At 48.5% G+C, this 16,987-nt stretch overlaps 1 protein-coding gene across 4 annotated transcripts in view; it reads right to left on the reverse strand.

Moving 5' to 3' along the window:
* Window positions 1-16,987, reverse strand: part of CYFIP1 (cytoplasmic FMR1 interacting protein 1) — a 111,361-nt gene that overhangs the window by 58,049 nt on the left and 36,325 nt on the right. For all 4 annotated transcript variants that reach the window (XM_034951848.4, XM_034951850.3, XM_003805941.6 and 1 more), the window contains exons 5-12: window positions 16,781-16,882; window positions 15,405-15,586; window positions 11,644-11,740; window positions 11,425-11,553; window positions 9,344-9,448; window positions 6,069-6,160; window positions 4,488-4,605; window positions 245-367 (exon numbers count right to left, since the gene is read on the reverse strand). In XM_034951848.4, the coding sequence (XP_034807739.2) occupies window positions 245-367; window positions 4,488-4,605; window positions 6,069-6,160; window positions 9,344-9,448; window positions 11,425-11,553; window positions 11,644-11,740; window positions 15,405-15,586; window positions 16,781-16,882 (948 nt within the window). The remainder of the gene's footprint in view (window positions 1-244; window positions 368-4,487; window positions 4,606-6,068; window positions 6,161-9,343; window positions 9,449-11,424; window positions 11,554-11,643; window positions 11,741-15,404; window positions 15,587-16,780; window positions 16,883-16,987) is intronic.

The raw sequence follows: 16,987 nt of genomic DNA on the forward strand, positions 1-16,987 counted from the left end.
GCGACTTAAAGAAAATCACAATGGTACAAATTTAATTCTATCAAGATTTTTTTTTTAAAAGGAGGCCCTTCATTTATTACACACATAAATGAAATGTACTTAAAATCACCTTGGAAACATATCTACTGATAGATATTCTCGTCTTTCTAGGGCCAAAGATAAAAAGCCCAAAGACCAAAAGTTAATGTGAATAAAGTGCCCGAGGCAGCTTCGGAGCGGGGCTGGGGTCGGGGACGGGGCCTACCACTTCCATCACGTGCGCGCTCCACTGCGACAGCAGCTGCAGGCCCTGCAGCGCCAGGTCGAAGAGCTTGCGGTACTCCGCATCCGTCTTCTGGGCCTCCTGGCGGCCCGAGCCCGTGACCACCTGCACAAGGCGGGCACGGCCCGTGAGAAACCAGCGCCCCCACCCAGCTCCCCCCATCCCGGGATCCACCATGAGAATCCACCCCAAAGTCACACGTGTGAAAATAAGAAATGCAGGAGGCCAAGGCGGGCGGATCACAAGGTCGGGAGATCCAGACCATCCTAAAACGGTGAAACCCCGTCTCTACTGAAAAATACAAAAAAATTAGCTGGGCATGGTGGCAGGCGCCTGTAGTCCCAGCTACTTCAGAGGCTGAGGCAGGAGAATGGCGTGAGCCCGGGAGGCGGAGCTTGCAGTGAGCCGACACTGCGCCACTGCACTCCAGCCTGGGCGACAGAGCGAGACTCCGTCTCAAAAAATAATAAATAAATAAATAAAAAGAAAATAAGAAATGCTGTGGGTGCTGGACCCTCCTCCCGGGAAAATGGCGGCCAAGGGCGTGCTGCAGAGCACAGAGCAAGGGACAGGCCGCTGCCACAGCCACCGCCTGGGGGACCGCGGGCTGGGCGCGGGGCTGTTACACGCGTGGGCTTGGCGCACTTCCACTAGGCCGGGGAAGGGCAACACACAAGTCACGTGGGTTTGCTTCTATCAAATAACCACCCCCTAAATTTAAACATGTGACCTATGGGGAGGAAGGGGCACCGTGGAGAAGGCAGGCTTCTTTGAATATACCTTTTTATAGATGTGATATTAGAACCACACAAATATTTTATATATTTAGGACACAGAATTAAATGAGATCGGAAATGCAATCCCTAAAAGTCAAAAGCAAAATGAAACAATGGCGGGAACCTGCATGGAGTTCACAGCATGACCACTGAGAGGACCCTGAGCAGCTCTAAACACCACGGTGTGACTTAAAATCCTCTGAGTGAGGGGCCCGGTGCGATGGCTCATGCTGTAATCCCAGCACTTTGGGAGGCCGGGGCAGGTGGATTGCCTGAGGTCAGGAGTTCGAGATCAGCCTGGCCAACATAGTGAAACCCCATCTCTACCAAAAATATAAAAAAGTAGCTGGGCGTGGTGGTGCATGCCTGTAATCTCAGCTACTCGGGAAGCTGAGGCAGGAGAATTGCTAGAACCCAGGAGGCGAAGATTGCAGTGAGCCGAGATCCCGCCATCGCACGCCATCCAGCCTGGGCAACAAGAGCGAAACTCCATCTCAAAAAAAAAAAGTACCCTGAGTAAGAAGCTCAAGGGCAAAATCACCTGCAAAACAAATCATAAAACAATTTCTAGTCACTGTAATTAGTAGTGCTGGCATTGCTCTTTTAAGACTAGATTATGACCGGGTGCAATGGCTCATGCCTGTAATCCCAAAACTCTGGGAGGCTGAGGTGGGCGAATCACAAGGTCAAGAGATGGAGATCATCCTGGCCAACATGGTGAAACCCCGTCTCTACTAAAAATACAAAAATTAGCTAAGCATGGTGGCGTGTGCCTGTAGTCCCAGCTACTTGGGAGGCTGAGGCAGGAGAATTGCTTGAATCCGGGAGGTGGAAGTTGCAATGAGCCAAGATCACACCATTGCACTCCAGCCTGGGCAACAGAGAGACTCTGTCTCAAAAAAAAAAAAAAAAGCCAGGCACGGTGGCTCACGCCTGTAATCCAAGCACTTTGGGAGGCCGAGACGGGCGGATCACGAGGTCAGGAGATCAAGACCATCCTGGCTAACACGGTGAAACCCCATCTCTACTAAAAATACAAAAAAATTAGCCGGGCGTGGTGGCGGGCGCCTGTAGTCCCAGCTACTCGGGAGGCTGAGGCAGGAGAATGGCATGAACCCGGGAGGCAGAGCTTGCAGTGGCGCTCCAGCCTGGGCAACTGAGCAAGACTCCACCTCAAAAAAAAAAAAAAAAAGACTAGATTATGACATAATGACATAAATCAAATTATGCTGGCGTCATTCACCAGGATGTTCAGCTTTCAGAAAAAAGAAAATCAACAAACCTAAAGTGGAATCACTTTAAAATTGTACTCAGAAGCCGGGTGCGGTGGCTCATGCCTGTAATCCCAGCACTTTGGGAGGCCGAGACGGGTGGATCACCAGGTCAGGAGATTGAGACCATCCTGGCTAGAACAGTGTCTCTACTAAAAAAACACCCAAAAAAACACACACAAAAAAAACACAAAAAAACACACAAAAAAATTAGCCAGGCGTAGTGGTGGGCGCCTGTAGTCCCAGCTACTCGGGAGGCTGAGGAAGGAGAATGGTGTGAACCTTGGCTTGCAGTGAGCCGAGATTGCGCCACTGCACTCCAGCCTGGGCGACACAGCAAGACTCCGTCTCACCCAAAAAACAAAACAAAACAAAACAAAAAACACTGTACACAGAAAAAAACTGATTTGTTACCTTAGACAATGCCAGAGAAACAATTACAGTCAGATGCCACCTAAGGATGCTCCAGTCAACAAGACTACATACATGATGGTGCTCCCATAAAATCTTAATGTAGTGGAAAAATTCCTACTGCCTAGTGATGTCCTGATGATCCTGACCCTGTGTAGGCCTAGGCTAATGTGTGTGTTTGGGTCTTCATTTTTAACGAAAAAGCTCAAAAGGAAAAAAACAAAAACTTTTTAGTAGAAAAATAATTTATAGAATAAGGAGATAAAAAATATTTTTGCACAGGTATACAGTGTGTTTGTGTTTTAAGCAAAGTGTTATTACAAAAGCCAAAACGCTCTTTTTAAAAGTAAAAAGTTTATAAAGTAAAAAAGTTACAGTAAGCTAAGGCTAATTCGTTATTAAAGAAAGAAAAAGCCTTTTAAAAAATTTAGCACAGCCTAAGCACACAGTGTTCGTACAGGCCACAGCAGTGCACTATACTGTCCTAGGCCTCCCACTCGCTCGCCACTCACTCACTGACTCACCCAGGACAGCCTCCTTGTCTGACATGCCCAAACGCTTGCCAGGGGTCTGTGTTAGAAGCAGCAGGTGCCCCAACATACCTGGACTACTGGGTTGTCAGTCAGTTTGGTTACATGATGATGACTGGTAACCATGGGGGGTGGGGGACAAGGTGCTCATCGTCCTGCAGTGGGTGGGGCCGACATCCACAGAGTTGTCCCCGCTAAGGTTAATGGTCCTCCTGAGACCCTTGAGGGACTAACCAGTTCAGCAAAGCAGCCTACGTATATGCCCTAAAACCCGCAGTCCCTGCCAGCAATTTGCAGCACAGACATGCCAGCAGTGCTGGCTCGGAGTCAACCTGGGTGAGTGAGGAGAATGGGAGTGGCCAAAATGACAACACGGCAAACCCAGCTGCAAAGGTGGAAGGAACTAAAGAGAAAGCACCTGTTCTCTGCACCCAACTCCAGGCCCACCTCCTGGACACATGGACCCAATGCCCCTGGGACGTCTCCTGACAGCCACCCAGAGGCTCCTGCTCACCTCTGGCCTCAGGACTTCTTCCTTTCTAGGCTTACAGGGGCCCCAGGTCAGAATCACCCTTTCTTTTCCCAGTGTCCTCCCTTCTCCAACCATCTTTCGAGTTGCTTGGAATCACAGTACTAGACTAGGAAATGCCACTTAATCAATTAATTATCTCGTCTCTGTCCTTTCTCTTGGGATCCCTATAATGTTTTTCTGAAAAAAAAAAAAAAAAAAAAAAAGCTTTTTGTACAGCTGAACAGAGAGAACACTAGTTTCACTGCCTTGTCAATTATAATGGGTGCTTTTGAAGTACAGTCATGCACCACATTTGGTCAATGACAGCATATACAACGGTGGTCCCATAAGATTATAATACCATCTTTTCACTGTACCTTTTCTATGTTTAGATACACAAATACATACCATTGTGTTACAACTATCCAGAGTCTTCAGCACAGCAACGTGCTCCATAGGTGTGTGGCCTAGGAGCCATCGGCTGTACCCTGCAGCCTAGCTGTGCCGCAGGCTGTACCATCCAGGCTAGCATGAGGACACGATGACGTTCCCACAATGATGAAACTGCCTAATGACACATTTGTCAGAACCTGTCCCTGTCATTATGTGACATATGATCGTATCTGGTAGTAAACTGTTTTTCAAAGCAATTAAACCTAAGATTTGGGTGCAAACACACACAGGCGACCCTCGGGTGCCCGTGCGGCTCCAGGTCGCGGGGCGCACCTCGCTGTTGCTGTAGCGTGCCAGCTCCGAAATGAAGCGCATGTGGTCCTCGCGGATCTGGATCATCTGCTCGCAGATGTTGTACTGAGGGCTGCTGCCGGAGGATGTGCACGTCCATCTGTGCAGAGAGAAAGCACCCGCGTTACCTGTGGAGGCGCCGGCAGGCCACAGCACTGGGGCAGCTCAGGAGGCCTGTTTGGCGCCAGAGCCACACAAATGGCTTTTATGTTTTTAAAGGGTTGTTTAAAAAAATAACACAGAAGCATATCCGAAGGAGACCACCTGTGGCCTGTAAAGCCTAAAATACTTGTTATGTGTCCTTTACTGAAAAGGTTTCTTGACCCCTGAGACTGAGATGCAACTTCGTTTGTCAAAATCATGGCTGAATGGTGACTGCAGGTTGGCTACGGGCACACTGCTTGGCAAAAGTCAATGAAAGCCTCCCCTGAGGCTCAGATGGCTCTGTAGAGTCTGCAGTGGGGAGGAGTGCCTGCCAGCATCTGGAACTGTGCTGAGGATCTTTATAGTTCTTCACAGAGTAAGATGGTACACAGTTTAGGATTTAGGGCCACATTGTCTGCAGATGTCACATCTGACACACTGTCAGTCTCTTCTTTTTTTCTTTGAGGCAGGGTCTTGCTCTCTTGTCCAGGCTGGACTGCAGTGGTGCAATCTTGGTTCACTGCAACCTCCACCTCCTAGACTACTCAAGTGATCCTCCCACCTCAGCCTCCTGAGTAGCTGGGACTATAGGTGTGTGCCACCATGCCCGGCTAATTTTTGTATTTTTTCATACAGTCAAGGTCTCACTGTGTTGCCCAGGCTGGTCTCAAACTCCTGAGTTCAAGAGATCCATCCACCTCGGCCTCCCAAAGTGCTGGGATTACAGGCATGAGCCACGGTGCCCCACCCTCTTCTTTTTTTTTAAGACAACCTTTTTAAACATAAAGACTATCACCCAGCACTGTCCAATAGGAATCCCTAGGATGATGAAAGTGTTCTGTATCTGTGCTGTCCAACACAGTAGCCACTAACTATTGAACATTTCAAACGTGGCTGTCGTAACAAAATTAAAATTTCAATTGTATTTTTCTTTCTTTTTTTTTTTTTTTGAGACGGAGTCTTGCTCTGTCGCCCAGGTTGGAGTGCAGTGGCGTGATCTCTGCTCACTGCAAGCTCCGCCTCCCAGGTTCATGCCATTCTCCTGCCTCAGCCTCCCAAGTAGCTGGGACTACAGGCGCCCACCACCACGCCCGGCTAATTTTTTCTATTTTTAGTAGAGACGGGGTTTCACCGTGTTAGCTAGGATGGTCTCGATCTCCTGACCTCGTGATCCGCCCGCCTCGGCCTCCCAAAGTGCTGGGATTACAGGCGTGAGCCACCGCGCCCGGCGTCAATTGTATTTTTCAATAAACTTAAATGTAAATAGCCACATGTGGCAAAGGCTGCAATACTGGACATTTAATTCCAGGCTGAGAATGTTAACAGTGTTATCTCTAGACAAATAAGCAGGATGTTTGAAAACCGCACAATGAGGACACTGCCGAAAGCTCAAACCAGGCAGCTTTCCTCTCCTCCTACCGAGATTTATTTTCCTCGTAGTGGGCGCTGGTCTTGATGTATCTTGCCAGTTCTATTTGCATGTCCCCAAACAGCGGAACCACCTGGAGTTGCTGTATTCAAAGAACAAAAAAATAGAGTCATTATGTATATTTAGTCACCAAATACATAAGCACAAGGAAACTGACTAATGCTAATAATTACTTCGGTTTGAATGCTACCTCTGCAAATGATTCATTACAAAAAAAAAAACTATAAGTAACTTCTACATTCGCTTTGAGAGAAACAAAATACAATTTAAAAACCAACATCTATAAAAACTATTCAAATGTTAAAATTAACCTACCGTGCTGCTAGATCCACAGTCATTAAAAAAAAAAATCACTGCATTTCTTTTTTTTTTTTTTTGAGAAGAGTCTCACTCTGTCTCCCAGGCTGGAGTGCAGTGGCGTGATCTCGGCTCACTGCAAGCTCCACCTCCCAGGTTCACATCATTCTCCTGCCTCAGCCTCCCGAGTAGCTGGGACTACAGGCACCCGCCACCACACCCGGCTAATTTTTTGTATTTTTAGTAGAGATGGGATTTCACTGTGTTAGCCAGGATGGTCTCAATCTCCTGACCTCGTGATCTACCCACCTCGGCCTCCCAAAGTGCTGGAATTACAGGCGTGAATCACCGCGCCCAGCCCTTTTTTTCTTTTTTTTTTTGAGACAGTCTCACTCTGTTACTAGGCTGCGCTGCAGTGCAGTGGCGTGATCTCGCGTCACTGCAACCTCCACCTCCAGGGTTCAAGAGATTCTCCTGCCTCAGCCTCCCGAGGAGCTGGGACTACAGGCAACTGCCACCATGCCCAGCTAACTTTTTTGTATTTTTAGTAGAGACGGGGTTTCACCATGTTAGCCAGGATGGTCTCGATCTCCTGACCTCATGATCCACCCGCCTCGGCCTCCCAAAGTGCTGGGATTACAGGCATAAGCCACCGTGCCCAGCCAACTGCATTTCTATACACTAGCAACAATCAGAATACAAAAACTTAAAGAGAAATACTTTGCAACAGCATCCAAAAAAAAAAATGCATCAGTAAATCTAACAAAAAGTGTGCAAGACCTCTAAACAAAAGTACTACCCTGAAAATTCTAGAAAAAGTTCTCAGTAAATGGAGAAATGATCATGTTTGTGCCTAGGAAGGCTTCAAATTTTTTAAATGTCCATTCTCTCAAAATAGATCTATAATCAATCCCAGTCAATATTCCAGAAGAAAAAAAAATGGTTTTGGGGGGACAGTGTGTGTAAATCAGGAAATCAATTCTAACGTGCATCTCCAATGGTGAAGGGATGATATCTGAGACTATCCTGAAGGACAAAACTGGAAGACACACCCTTCCAGATTAGGAGTCCTGTTAGAAAGCTCCAACAATTAAGGCAGTGTGGCCCTGGAGCAGGGATGGAGGCTTGTGGACAGGACGGAGAACCTGGACAGAGCCACAGACAGATTCATGACCTTAGCAGCACTGCAGAACAATGGGCTTTGCAATAAATGGGCAGGCCCAACTGGGGAGCCATACTGGGAAAGATCCAAGGACGCGAAACCCCTACCTCCTACCACGCGCAGAAGTCAGTTCCAGGGGGATTAGATCTAGGTGAAAAAGGAGACAGAATGCTCCTAGAAGCTAACACAGCAGAAACGTCTCATGAGCTGGATGGCTGCAAAGATTTTTTAGGTGGACATTAATGAAAAGATTCATATATGAGACTACACTAAAATGAAAAACTTCTGTTCAGCAAATGACACCATCGAGAACGCGAAAAGGCTACTGGAGGCAGGAGGAGGAAGGGAATACACTGGTCAAAGCGTATAAAGTTTCAATTCCGCAGCATAGTTAAGTTCTGAAGACCTCATCTATGGCACAGTAGCTATGGTTAATAACAATGCATTGAATGCTTAAAATATGCTAAAAGAGTAGATCTTAAGTGTTCTCGTCACGAAATAAAAAAAATGGTGTGTTAGGTAATGGACATGTTAAATTAGCTTGAATTCATCATTTCACAATGTGTATGTGTATCAAAACATCACACCATATACCATAAACATACACTTTTTACTTGTCAATTACACCTTGATAAAGCTGGGAAAAAGTGAAAGGGTAGGCCTCTTAGGGGAGAATACATGTATATTACAACGTAAGGCCAGGTGCAGTGGCTCAGGCCTGTAATCTTGGCACTTTGAGAGGCCAGGGCTGGAGGACTGCTTGAGGCCAGGAGTTCGAGACCAGCCTGGGCAACATAGGGAGATCTTGTTGCTACTAAAAGTTTAAAAACTAGCCAAGCGTGATGGTAAGCACCTGTAGTCCCAGCTACTTGAGAGGCTGGGGTGGGAGAAATCACCAAGGCCTGCTACACTCCAGCCTGGATGACAGAGCGAGAGCCTGTCTCAAAAACAAAACAAAACAAACAAAAAAACTCACTTGTGTCCAACAAAGGACATGTATCCAGAATATATAAAGAACTGTAAATCAATAGGGAAAAAAGAGCAAAAGACTTGAAGTGGCACATCACGAAGGGAACATGCTAATAACATGGAAAGCCATTAGGGAAACATGAACGAAACACTAGCCAATACAATGAAACACTAGCCAATACAATCTCAATGCTGTACGCATCCTCAGGATATCCCCCCACCCCAAAAAGGCAGTGCTAAGTACTGATGTGGCACCAGCGGCGCATTCTCTCACTGCTGATGGGAACGGAGATCAGGACAGCTGTGCTGGAGCGTCATCAGGCCGCAGGTAACTACTAACACTGAAAACAGATCTGGCCTGTGACCCCCGGTCCCTCTCCTGGGTATGCACCCAACAGAGGACAGTCGACCAGAGCTGCACTGTTTGGACGCGCCAAAACTTGGGAACATCCGAGAGCCCGCCAACATTGGAACGGATAAGTTACGGTGTAGTCATCAGATAGAAAACTACACCACAACCGAAAGCTACAAGCTGTAGCTACGGGCTTCCTCCAGGATGCACCTCACAAACAAGAGGCTGGTGACAGCAGCTGGACGCAGAAGAGTACAAATAGCACAATTCCATCTGTATAAAGCTCCGCCCAGGCAAAACCAGCACAGGGCAAAAGGAAAGAGAAAGCGCGGTCACCTCTGCAGACGGGAGAACGTGCATGCCCCAGACTCCACCCAGCCCCAGCGTTTCCTGATATAGATCACGGTCACACAGGGGCTCACTTCCCCAAAATTCAAAGTGCACACAAATCAATAAAAACATTGATCTAAAAACATGTAACTCACCTTGAAGTACTTGTCAATTTTGGATAAGTTTATTCTTTTCTTGGCATCCAACTTATAGATGTTACTGACACTCCCATCCATCAGGTACAGACCAAATCCCATGACCTGAAAAGCCACAAAATGAATGATGCGACAAAGCTCAGAACTGCGAATTTCACTACCCATAAGGACTTACACTGTTACAGCTGACAACTTTGAAGGCACAATTTGAAATAGATCACAAAGATCTATCTTTAGGCTGCTTGTCTGGTGCTTGAAATGCATCATTTTATCCTCAGTGAAACTGGGATACAAAGCGGGGCTGGGCTTCCAGGTCAGTCACTAAAAGCGGAAAAAACAAATCCTCTCCCCTAGCCTAACCCAAGCGGTAGGGCTATTCTAGAGCTACTAAGCTGGTGCAAAAGTAATTGCGTTTTTTTGCCATTAAAAGTAATGTCCAATATGCAGCCACATGTAACCAGTTAAGTTTCAGTGTATGCAAACTAAAAATTCTTTTTTTGTTTTTGTTTTTGAGATGGAGTCTGGCTCTGTCACCCAGGCTGGAGTGCAGTGGTGCCATCTCAGCTCACTGCAACCTCTGCCTCCCAGGTTCAAGCGATTCTCCTGCCTCAGCCTCCCAAGTAGCTGGGATTACAGGCGCCCATGACCACCACGCCTGGCTAATTTTTTTTGTATTTTTAGTAGAGATGGGGTTTCACCATGTTGGTCAGGCTGGTGTAAAACTCCTGACCCCAAGTGATCCACCCACCTCAACTCCCAAAGTGCTGGGATTACAGGCATGAGCCACCGTGCCCAGTCACAAACTAAAAATTCTTAACGTGGACTAGCCACCTGCATGCTCCAGTGCTCCGCAGGGGCTCATGGCCAGGGCTCCCACACCAGCCGGTGCAGACACAACGTTTCTGCTGTCACAAAGCACTCCGTGGACAGTGCTCCCCTGCTCAGGAGGAGTCTGGGGGCTGGGCTGGTGGGACACCCAGCAAAGGGTCCCCCAAGGCCACCCTGCAGAGGTGGAGAAGAGAGCAAAGGGAACAGCCGAACTGCCGCCCATCTTTCCCATGAGAAACACAGATGGAAACCTTCCTAATTTGGACAGAATAATAAAGAATATGGTGAACCAACAAAAGGCTACTTTAATTATGTGACACAAGGTATCAAAGTCCTAGGAATCACATGCTTGACAAGTAGAATCTTGGATAACTTCTGTCACAAAGCTGGCGGGGCGTGGTGGCTTATGCCTGTAATCCTAGCACTTTGTGGGGGACAAGGCAAGAAGATTGCTTGAGCCCAGGAGTTCAAGGCCAGCCAGGGCAACAAAGTGAGACCTCATATCTACAAAAATTCAAAAACTTAGCTGGGCATTGGTGCAAGTGCCTGTGGTCCCAGTTACTCAGGAGCCTGAGGCAGAAAGATCACTTGAGCCAAGGAGGTCAAGGCTATAGTGAGCTGTGTCCGCACCATTGCACTGGAGCCTGGGTGAAAGAGCAAAGCCCTGTCTCAAAAATAAAAAAAAAAATAAAAAGGGCAGTGGCTCAAGCTTGTATTCACAGAGCTTTGGGAGGCTGAGGCAGGAGGGTCCCTTGAGCCCAGGAGTTTGAGAACAGCCTGTACAACATGGCAAGATTCTCTCTCTACAAAAAATTTAAAAATTAGCGAGGCATGGTGGCGTGCACCTGTAGTCCCAGCTACTTAGGAGGCTGAGGTGGGATGATCACTTGAGCCCAGGAGGTTGAGGCTATATTGGGCTGTGATTGTGCCACTGCACTCCAGCCTGGGCAAGATCAACACCCTGCCTTGAGAATAAAACGAAAAGCAGCTTAAAAAAAAAAAAAAAAAAAGCTGAGAATCCTTGACCCAGACCTCCTGGCCAGCACCTTCTCCCAGGGTCAGTGTGTGACACACTCATGGGGTGTGTTGAGAGCCTGTTGTGCAGGCTGTGTGCAAGGGCAGGACGCTGTTCACACATGACAGCATGCAAATAAGACACAGCTGTCAAAAGGATTCTAGATAAAGCCCAGCCTATTGACAAGAGTAAGGCTGTCCCTCGGCAGTGCCACGGGCTAGCGTCCCCACACACGTACTTTGAGAAGCATGTGTTTCTCACTGGGCGTCAAATACATCCTGTTCTCGTAGTAATCCACACACAGATTCACAATATCTGCCAGGAGCTCTTCGTAGCCAGAAATCACTTCGAGCTGCTGCTGCAGAGACTGAAACACAGAGCAAGAGACTCATGCATGGGCCCGGCGCCCGGCCGGCTGCTTGGCCCATCAACCTGAGTGTGCAAACACCAGCCTTACCTGTGTGATCTTGTTATGATTGGCCAGGAACATGGACAGATTCTGCGATTCCTGGATGGACTGTGGATCTGCCATTTTACGTAAAAACTGAGCGGCCCTTTGAAAACAAAAAGAATTCATCCCAAAATGCACCAACGTGCCACATAAAAAAAAAAAAAAAAAAAAAGCCTGGTTCGAGTGGGATCCCTTTCCCCTACAGTCATCTGCAGAAATGTGGGTCAATCTCAGAAGCCAGCTATGATTTCAGCCTTTTCAGGTGTCTCTGGCCCTGCACTCCAGGTCAGTCTTCTGCTAACTTAGACGTGTCTTGCACAGCCTGGGACAGCTCTCCACCCTGCTGGTCACAGCTGACGGCTTCCTGCAGGGTCCCTGCACACTGGTCTCTGCCCTATACTGGTGGACGCCCACCTCATCTAGGGGGCACAGGGCTCCTGGACCCCGAGTCTGAGAAGGGCCACTGCCATCTCCGTGACTCCCACAAACCCTGCCATGAAGCTGGCCAGCACTGCTGAGGTTCTCTGCTGGGAACCCTCTGGACCACACCTCCCCAGGCCACCTCAGGGACCACTGGTGTCCAAGGTCCTGAGACAGAGCCCTGGCCTGCCACCAATTTGTAGCTACACCCGTACGTGAGGCCCAACAATACAATACTGCAAGGCCATGCTAAGCCTGCGAGGTCTGGCAGGGCAGGGTGAAGGTGGGGGTGTGAGGATTCTGATCATCTAGGACTGTCCCGCAAGAAAGTTCAGTGGAAACGGCCCACATAAGGATAGGTCTGTGCAACCCAGAACCTTGGGGGTTTAGTTTTAAGAGTTACCAAGGCAAAGGCTGATAACCTACACCAACATTCACTTCCTCCCCTTCCTCCTTAGGAACGAGCCCTGCATTTCTGTGGAACACACATTCCAGGGAGCCCCACACATTCCGTGTGCCTCGCCCACCCTGCAGCTAGCTGTGGCCAAGTGACCAAGGACTAGGCCATGAGATATAATGCAAGATACTGACAAGCACTCAAAGTTTACTCATAAGGAAGCATGGAGCCCATCTTTCCCCACTTTCTGCCTGCTGACTGGAATGGAGAAATGACAGCTGGAGCTTAAGCAACCATTTAGGACCAGGAGGCAACACCTGAAGCGGAGCCGCAGGACCACAGGAGCCTTGGGTCCCGTAGAGCCTCGATCAGCTGCAGACCACCCAATTCAGGACTTTTCAGGAGACAGAGAAATAAACTGCAATCTTTTTAAAGCCACTGTTATTTATCTGGGCTTTAAACAATTGCATACGGTTAAACCTAATATTAACTGATACAGTAACATTCCTTGCCTTTTTAAACATGTTTCCAGGGCGGGGCATGGTGGCTTATGCCAGTAATCCCCGCATTTTGGGAGAAGGAGGCAGGCAAATCACTTGAGGTCAGGCGTTCAACACCAGCCTGGCCAACATGGTGAAACCCCATCTCTACTAAAAATATAAAAATTAGCCCGGTGTGGTGGCTCACACCTGTAATCCCAACTACTCGGGAGGCTGAGACAGGAGAATTGCTTGAATCCAGGAGACGCAGAGGTTGCAGTGAGCCAAGATTGTGCCACCACACTCCAGCCTGGGCCAGTGAGACTCTGTCTCAAAAAGAAAAAACCATGTTTCCTTTTTTTTAAAAATAGACACAGGGTCTCACTCTGTCACCCAGGCTGGAATACAGTGGTACAATCACAGCTCACTGCAGCCTCTACCTCCTGGGCTCAAGTGATTCTCCAACCTCAGCGTCCCAAGTAGCTGGGACCACAGGTGCATGCCACCACACCCAGCTAGTTTTTTTTGCTCTTGTTTTTTTAGAGATGGGGTCTTGCTATGTTACCCAGACTGGTCTCAAATTCCTGGGCTCAAGTGATCCTTCTGCCTCAGCCTCTCAAGGTGCTGGGATTACAGGTGTGAGCCATCGCACCTGGCCATGTTTGCTTTATTGATTTGAGTAGCTGCTGAGGTGGCGGGTGGGGAGACTAAGGAAAGGGTCAAGGATACTGTTTTCTATTTTCCTCAAGCCTCACCATAACCATATGAGTTATCTTGGCATTGACACTTAAAAGAGGTTATACTAGTAGCCACGAGCAGGTGCCAAAAGAGCTAGATGCGTGTGTGTGTGGTGGGGGTCTTGGTAGGGGTGGGGGTGATGGTCTGGGAAGGTTAACCAACAGGGGTCCCAGATAGAGGTCAGAGGAAGAGGCAGCAGTAAGAGCTACGGAACTGCCCCAGGCCCACTCTTTGGTGCTCAGGGGAACCTGGAGGTGGTGAAGACGCTAGAGGGGAAACCCTCCTTCCCCCAGCTTTGCACACAGCAGCCCCATCTGTAAACTGTTTTACAGACTAGGCTTTAGAATAAAGGTGCTAGTGCTAAAAGGAAAAAAAAACAACAACAACACACACACACAACTTTTAAATACTTTTAAATATTGAAAACCACCTCCCCCATTTCCCTGACAAAGCCAAAACGGCGGCTGAGAAGGCTGCTTAAAATCACACAGCTACTGGATTGGGCAGCTGGGACCAGGAGCCCACTCTGACCAGTGAGTCTCGATGCTAGAATCCCACAGATGCTGTTATCAAACAGGGACCCTTCAGACTTCCGCCCCAAGAGGGGCTCACAGGTCAACTCCAGAGACCTTTCTCTAGTTCTGAAGATCTAGACTTCTGTGCAGAGCTGATGATTTTAGGTGATAAATGGAACACTGCATTATTTCACATGAATGAGGCTTAAAATTCTGCCTGACCTAGCTTGACTCCTACTGCTGCCTCATTTTGTCCCAAGTGGGTTTTTTAAATAAAGACATAGCAACAGTTGTATGATTTAAAATGCAACATAACTAGAGCATATTCAGATGCAAAGTAAGGTCTCTTCGAATTTAATTTTAGAGCTAAGATGCCTTACTTAGCAGAGGAAATTGAAATTAGCATCTCATTCCAGCAAAACATGTCTTCAAAAGCACTGAGCACAGATGAAGCAGAGCAAGAGCATCAGGAGACAGCGCGCCAAGTGTCACCAAACGCCGGTCGGCAGCGCGCCGAGTGTCACCGAACGCCGGTCGGCAGCGTGCCGAGTGTCACCAAACGCCCATCGGCCACCCACTGCCCCACACTGCTCCAGAAGCACACACCGGGCCATGCCTGCCTCTTCCGCTCGTCTTGCCAGCCTCTCCAGAGGCTAGCTTCTCCAGAAGCTCTCTATATCCAGAAAGAAAACCACCAGGGAGAGGATCTGGAAGCGCAGTGTGACCCCGAGACACCCTGTGACTGTGCATGGGCCACGTCTGCACATTGCTGGGATGGTGCTCACGTGCTGGGGACCCCCGCTGGCGAGTGACCGGCACCGAGGACTGCAGCCCCAATGCCCAAGGTGGGCTGCAGAGGCCACCTGCCCCCTTGCCAAGATGCTCCCTGAGCCAGATGCCTGTGCTCTGTGAGCTAGGCCTACATCTTGTGCATGTCTGTCTTCCCAGGGGCTCGAAGGTCCGCTGTGACATCTGAGGACAGCCAGGGCACAAAGAGCCTGCTCTAGCTGTGCAAAGCCACGATATGCACTTATCTGCTGGCTCCCTTCACCTTATCCCTCGAAGCAGGTGCTCACACAGCCCTGATACTGAGACGTAGCTGCTGCCTACCAGAAGTGACGACTTCAGCAAACAAAGACGCACACCTGCTGTGCACAAGGCAGGCCACTGAGCTGGGTGCTCTCGGGAGGGCCCGCAGTGCGCGAGGCCGGCGCTCACCTCTTGTACGCTGAGTGGTCGTTCTTCACACTGCACTTCATGTTCTTCAGCTCGTCCAGCACAGCGAACATGTTGATGAACTTGCCCAGTGTGATCAGGTAGGCTTCTGACACGAAGTCCTTCCTCCTCTCGGCATGGCACAGGCGCCTCACCTCCCCGCAGAAACGCTCAATGGCGTTTCTCTGTGCAGAGGAAGCAGGAGGGCAGAAAGCTGCAGGTCAGTGAGGAGCCAAGCCCATGTCCCTCCTTCAAGCACCTGCAGTCACTGCTCCTCGATGAGAAACGATCTGCCCAGTGAGGCTCCAGGTCCAAGTGTTTACAATGTGGGCAACCAGACCCCTTCCTGAAAGCAGCTCCCACTGCCTGCTCTGCACCATCATTACTTGACTTGCACTTTACCAACTACATCACTAAAGTAACAAAATCTTGCTGATTATTCCAGCAAAATTACTGAGCAAAATGCTCCAATAAAACGCCTGTAAAATTCAGATGTTCTAACTTTCAGAAGTGAAAAGTGGGAGAGATTTTTTTCCTCTTGGTAACTTTCAAGGTAAAACAAAAATTCATCTCCCAGTTAGTTCCATCTCCTCCCTTTGCTGAAGGACATCATCATAAAAAATCTGGATGTTTCCAAAATACTTCTTTAAAAAGCAGCAAGCCCCTTCCATGTGGCTACTTCTTGCCTAACCAAGGCCAGGGTGAGGACCACCAGGAATGGACAGTCAGGGTGAGGCTAACAGCAAGAAAATACCTGAAAGAGCAGACGAATCAAAAGTACAAACTGGCCAGGCGTGGTGGCTCCACCTGTAATCCCAGCATTTTGGGAGGCCAAGATGGGCAGATCACCTGAGGTCAGGAGTTCAAAACCAGCTTGGCCAACATGGTGAAACCCTGTCTCCACTAAAAATACAAAAATTAGCTGGGCGTGGTGGCGGGCACCTGTAATCCCAGCTACTCAGGAGGCTGAGGCAGGAGAATCGCTTGAACCTGGGAGGCGGAGGTTGCAGTGAGCCAAGATCATGCCATTGCACTCTAGCCAGGGCGAAAAAGCAAGACTCTGTCTCAAAAAAAAAAAAAAAAAAAAAAAGTACAAACTGGCAAAAAGTCAAAGCATTGTACTTGAAACTGACAGAAAGCAGGCTCCATGAAGGAAACACAAAATCACTCTCAGAGAAGTGAACCACAAAAGGAGCGTTGATTCCAAAAGGGCATGAGGAACTTTAGACTGTCAAAGGCTTGGTCCCTTTTGTCTCAGAAACTGGTTGCTTTAATTTGCAGGCACTCTGTTCAGGTTGTTCACAGTGACAGTGATGGGTAGGAAGGGGTCAGCAACCCACCCCTCGGTGTTACACCCCCCAGATTATTTGCCATTTTACCTGGAAGTACATGAAATTCATCAGTTTTGTGACCTCAGGCTCCAGAACCTCCACGGTTTTCTCGTAGATTTCCACTCTGTTAGGCTGCTCGTTACATTTCACCTGGGAATAAAGGAACAAGGATGACATAAGAGGCTTCGATCCAGCCAGAAGCAGCCGCTGGGCTTCTAGAGCTAGTGATCCCGCCCTGCTGTGGGGTGAGAACTG

Source organism: Pan paniscus, chromosome 16 (genome assembly GCF_029289425.2).
Source record: "Pan paniscus chromosome 16, NHGRI_mPanPan1-v2.0_pri, whole genome shotgun sequence".
Classification (NCBI taxonomy): domain Eukaryota; kingdom Metazoa; phylum Chordata; class Mammalia; order Primates; family Hominidae; genus Pan; species Pan paniscus.